A 5,179-nucleotide genomic window follows, 5' to 3' on the forward strand; every position below is an offset into this window, starting at 1 on the left:
AAGGTGGGGCAAGAGGGCAAGGTGGGGCAAAGAGGGCAAGGGGGCAAGGGATGTCAATCCTGCTCGTCGGTCTGGCCGCTCCGATCAGTCCGGGCACCCGGGAAGACGCCGACTTCCTCCTTTGGACGAGAGTCAATGTTCAGATCAGACAGCCGGCGGGGCCGGAAAACCCGGTCTGTGTCCCCCGGAAATCACATCAAATGTCAGCGTCCCAGCGGGGAGAGGGTCCCGGAGCCGGGCTCCCGGAACCAGAGTGCGGGGCCCGGAGTGCGGGCTCCCGGAATGTGGCGGGGCGGCTCCATGTTGCTCTGGGTGCCGGGCTGTGAGTCTCCCTCAGCGGTGTCGGCTCCCCCGGCTGCTCTCAGACTCTCTCCCTTCGACTCCAGCCCCGGCCTCTCTCCCCGGGCCCCGGCCTCTCGCTCCCCGAACCGCGGCCTGTCTCTCCCCGGGCCCCGGCCTCTCGCTCCCCGGGCCGCGGCCTGTCTCTCCCCGGGCCCCGGCCTCTCTCCCCGGGCCTGTCTCTCCGCGGGCCCCGGGCTCAGAGCTGCGCGCTCCTCCTGCGGGAGTACCAGCCCACACAGGCGCACAGCCCCACTGTGCTGAGGGCCAGGCCCAGCAGCAGCGCCACGGCGTCGCCTCCATCCAGAGCCTGGGCCCCGGGCAGCAGCAGCAGGAGCAGCGCCAGGCTCAGCATCATCCACGCGGCCGCCATGTTGCTGCCAATGGAGCCGCCCAACCGGATCCCGGCCCCGCCCCCCCCCGCCTGACACCCGACCCCGCCCCCCCCGCCTGACACCCGACCCCGCCCCCCCCGCCTGACACCGACCCCGCCCCCCGCCTGACACCCGGATCCTGCCCCCGCCTGACACCCGACCCCGCCCCCCCGCTGACCACCCGACCCCGCCCCGCCTGACACCCGGATCCTGCCCCCGCCTGACACCCGGCCCCGCCCCGCCTGACACCCGGCCCCGCCCCCCGCCTGACACCCGGCCCCGCCCCCCGCCTGACACCCGGATCCTGCCCCCGCCTGACACCCGGCCCCGCCCCCCGCCTGACACCCGGCCCCGCCCCCCGCCTGACACCCGGCCCCGCCCCCGCCTGACACCCGGCCCCGCCCCCCGCCTGACACCCGGCCCGCCCCCCGCCTGACACCCGGCCCCGCCCCCCGCCTGACACGGCCCCGCCCCCGCCTGACACCGGCCCCGCCCCCCGCCTGACACCCGGCCCCGCCCCCGCCTGACACCCGCCCCGCCCCCGCCTGACACCCGACCCCGCCCCCGCCTGACACCCGACCCCGCCCCCCGCCTGACACCCGGCCCCGCCCCCCCGCCTGACACCCGCCCCCCGCCCCCGCCTGACCCGGCCCGCCCCCCGCCTGACACCCGGCCCCGCCCCCCGCCTGACACCCGGCCCCGCCCCCCCGCCTGACACCCGGCCCCGCCCCCCGCCTGACACCCGGCACCGCCCCCCGCCTGACACCCAGCCCCGCCCCCTGCCTGACCCCCGACCCCGCCTGACCCCCGACCCGCCCCCCGCCTGACACCGCCCCGCCCCCCGCCATGACACCCGCCCCCCCCGCCCCCGCACTGACACCCGGCCCGCCCCCCCCGCTGACACCCCGCCCCCGCCCCCGCCTGACACCCGGCCCGCCCCCCGCCTGACACCCGGCCCCGCCCCCCGCCTGACACCGGCCCCGCCCCCCGCCTGACACCCGGGCCCCGCCCCCCGCCTGACACCCGACCCCCGCCCCCCCGCACTGACACCGACCCCGCCCCCCGCCCTGACACCCGGCCCCGCCCCCCGCCTGACACCCGGCCCCCGCCCCCCGCCTGACACCCGGCCCCGCCCCCCGCCTTGACACCCACCCCCGCCCCCGCCTGACACCCGGCCCCGCCCCCGCCTGACACCCGTCCCCGCACCCCGCCTGACACCCGGCCCCGGCCTCGGCCCGCCCCCGCCTGACACCCGGCCCCGCCCCCGCCTGACAACCTGCCCCGCCCCCCCGCCTGACACCCGGCCCCGCCCCCCCACCTGACACCCGGCCCCGCCTGACACACGGCCCCGCCCCCGCCTGACACCCGGCCCCGCCCCCGCCTGACACCCAGCCCCGCCCCCCGCCTGACACCCGGCCCTGCCCCCACCTGACACCCGGCCCTGCCCCCGCCTGACACCCGGCCCTGCCTGACACCCGGCCCCGCGCCCCCGCCTGCCCGCCCCCCGCCTGACACCCGGTCCCGCCTGACACCCGGCCCCGCCTCCGCCTGACACCCGCCCCTGCCTGACACCCGGCCCCGCCCCCGCCTGACACCCGGCCCCGCCCCCCGCCTGACACCCGGCCCCGCCCCATCTGACACCTGACCCAACCCCCGCTTCCCGACCCCGCCCCGCTTCCCCCCCTTCCCGACTCCCGCTTCCTGCCCCGCCCCCCGCTTCCCTCCCCCCCCGCCTTCCCGCCCTCCCCCCCCCCGCTTCCCAGCCCCACCCCATTTCCCCTTCCCGGCCCCGACCCCTTGCCCCTTCCGAGCCCCATCCCCTCCCTGGCCCCGCCCCCTCTCCAGCCCCTCCCCCTTCCCAGCCCCGCCCCCTCCCCCCTCTCCCCCGTCTGCCTGGATTTCTTCCGGGTGCTCCGCTTTCCTCCCACAGTCCAAAGATGTGCAGGTTAGGTGGATTGGCCAAGATAAATTGTCCCTAGGGCAGCACGGTGGCCTAGTGGTTAGCACAGCTGCCTCACGGCGCCGAGGTCCCAGATTCGATCCCGGCTCTGGGTCACTGCGTGTGGATTTGCACATTCTCCCCGTGTCTGCGTGGGTTTCGCCCCCACAACCCAAAAATGTACAGCGTAGGTGGATTGGCCACACTAAATTGCCCCTTAATTGGAAAAAATAATTGGGTAATCTAAATTTAGAAAAAAAAAGATAAATTGTCCCTTAGTGACCAAAAAAGGTTAGGAGGGGTTATTGGGCTATGGGGATAGGGTGGAAGTGAGGGCTTAAGTGGGTCGGTGCGGACTCGATGGGCCGAATGGCCTCCTTCTGCACTGTATGTTCTATGTTATTGGGGGTTAGGCAGGAATGTGGGGTTGAAGTTACAGTCTGATCAACCATGATGGTATCGAATGGAGGAGCAGACTCAAGGGCCGAGTGGCCTACCCCTGCTCCTAATTCGTATGTTGATATGCTTACATTGCTAACTTTCTAACCTACCCTTTAGCCTACCTGCACTCAGTGCAGGGGTCCGATTAAGAAATATACTTTATATGCCACTTTGGGGGAAAGAGAGAATGGGGAAAAGAGGGCTGGTGCAGCTCAGTGGGCTAGACATCTGGTTTGTGATGCAGAACAAGGCCAGCAGCGCGGGTTCAATTCCCGTACCAGCTAATTCTGAATTCTCCCTCTGTGTACCCGAACAGGTGCCGGAATGTGGTGACTAGGGGCTTTTCACACTAACTTCATTGCAGTGTTACTGGTGACAATTATTATTTATTTATTTAGAATGTGTTAATGAAAGTAGAAGCTTCTTTCTAACATGATGATTATGTGATGGAGTAGACATTTAAGGACTTTGACTTTGTTGTGAAAACAGTTTGTGAATATATTGCTGTAGAGCCATTGATCAGAATAAAAATTAAAATCCTGACTTTCCGCCAACAAACATGGTCTACACTTGAGTTAGGTCGTGTGTAAAAGCGGGAGAACATATCGAAAAGCATTGTTTGAAACTGTAATTCAGGTAAATGTTAACACTGACATTTAGTTTTCAATTTATTTAATTAACATACAGTTAGGGAATTTCCAGTGCCAATGCTGTGAGCAAGGAGCAGATGTTTGTTGGAAGTACATTACCCCAAACTTGGAGCATTTTCCAAGATCGGCCTTATTATTTATGTGCAGCAAGCTCTCGCCACAGTCTGAGGCTAGCACGGCCAAGAGGCTGGCCGGAAATAGTGATTGGCCCCTGTGGCAGCTTGCACTGGGCCACAAGCAAAATATAGGCTACCTTGAAAGCCTTGGGCAGAGCTATCCATGTGTGAAAGGCAGTCTGGAGGCAATTTCCTAAGAGGAAAGAAATCAGCAGTTAAGGTGTAACTCCCAATTTTTAGCTACGATAAATCAAAACTGTTATTTCAAAGCAGATTTGGATAAAAGTTGCTTTGTCGGGTTTTGACCATGGGTTTGGACCAAGAACCTAAGAAACAGCATCAAGAGTAGACCACACGGCTCTTTGAGCCTGTCCCACCACCCAACATGGTCAAAGCTGTTCTTGGGAATCTACTCACCTTCCCCTTCCACTAGTCCCTAGGGACCAAAAATCTGCTGTCCATCTCAGTGTTAAATATATTCAATGACGGAGCATCATAATAATAATTAATAATAATCGCTTATTGTCACAAGTCGGTTTCAACGAAGTTACTGTGAAATGCCCTTAGTCGCCACATTCCGGCGCCTGTTCGGCGAGGCCGATACGGGAATTGAACCTGCGCTGCTGGCATTGCATTACAGGCCAGCTGTTTAGCCCACTGTGCTAAGCCAGCTAAAATATCTACAGCTCTGTAGAGAATTCCAAAGATCATAATCCTTTGAAGCAATATCTCCTCATCCCAGTCTTAAATGCTCGTCCTCTGATGCTGAAATTGTGTCCCTCCCCCCTCCTCGCCCTGCATGTTCTAAGAAGTATTTGGGCCTAAGAAGTATTCTGGACCTTCATTTTGGTGAATACCCGCTATCCTGGCAGCAGCCATGATGCATTTACCCTGTGGTAGGCGGCCGTACCCACCGTCTTTGGCCCTCCCAGAAGAACCAGCGGCTTGCTGCTTGAGCAGCTGGCTGTTGAGCCCACCTCCTTCGCCATCTCACCCCATATGCAGAGAGGGCCTTCAACGAGAGCCACATGCAAAATTGTAGAATCGCTCCTGAGGCAGCGGTTCAGCTGACTTGACTGCGTGGGAAAGGGTAGGGGGAAGTGGGTGTGGAGGGTGGTGTGGACTCTCCAATACAGCCCAGAGACGGTCTTCAGGTTTGTGGTGGTCTCTGCACCACTCATGAACTCACCATTAGGAGGGGGCAACCACACCTCCAGAGGGCACTTCGGGAAGTGGGGTTAGACTGCTGTGGGAGGTCGCCTGCCTCTTTGAGCACTGAGGTTTGCAGCCAAGATGGCAGCAGTCCTCGCCTGCTTTGAT

General features: G+C 64.0%; 1 protein-coding gene across 3 annotated transcripts; it reads right to left on the minus strand.

Annotated features, from left to right (window-relative positions):
- Positions 1-297: 297 nt before the first annotated feature.
- On the minus strand, positions 298-738 carry LOC119955308 (small integral membrane protein 30-like). Of its 3 annotated transcripts, none has more exons than XR_005458427.1 (2): positions 436-738; positions 298-393 (listed from the first exon to the last, which is right to left on the minus strand). XR_005458427.1 is itself a non-coding variant. In XM_038781391.1 (2 exons), the coding sequence occupies exon 1, from the start codon at positions 710-712 to the stop codon at positions 539-541; it is 174 nt and encodes a 57-aa protein (XP_038637319.1). In that variant the 5' UTR covers positions 713-738; the 3' UTR covers positions 298-413; positions 516-538. The 3 variants fall into 3 exon arrangements, 2 of the variants coding, with proteins under 2 accessions (XP_038637319.1, XP_038637318.1); XM_038781391.1 differs by having other exon boundaries at positions 298-413; positions 516-738; XM_038781390.1 differs by having other exon boundaries at positions 298-413; positions 502-738.
- Positions 739-5,179: the final 4,441 nt, after the last annotated feature.

Source organism: Scyliorhinus canicula, chromosome 20 (assembly GCF_902713615.1).
Source record: "Scyliorhinus canicula chromosome 20, sScyCan1.1, whole genome shotgun sequence".
Lineage (NCBI taxonomy): Eukaryota > Metazoa > Chordata > Chondrichthyes > Carcharhiniformes > Scyliorhinidae > Scyliorhinus > Scyliorhinus canicula.

Excerpts from the sequence above, each read along its gene's own strand:
- LOC119955308 (XM_038781391.1), bottom strand. The coding sequence starts at position 712 with ATGGCGGCCGCGTGGATGATGCTGAGCCTGGCGCTGCTCCTGCTGCTG.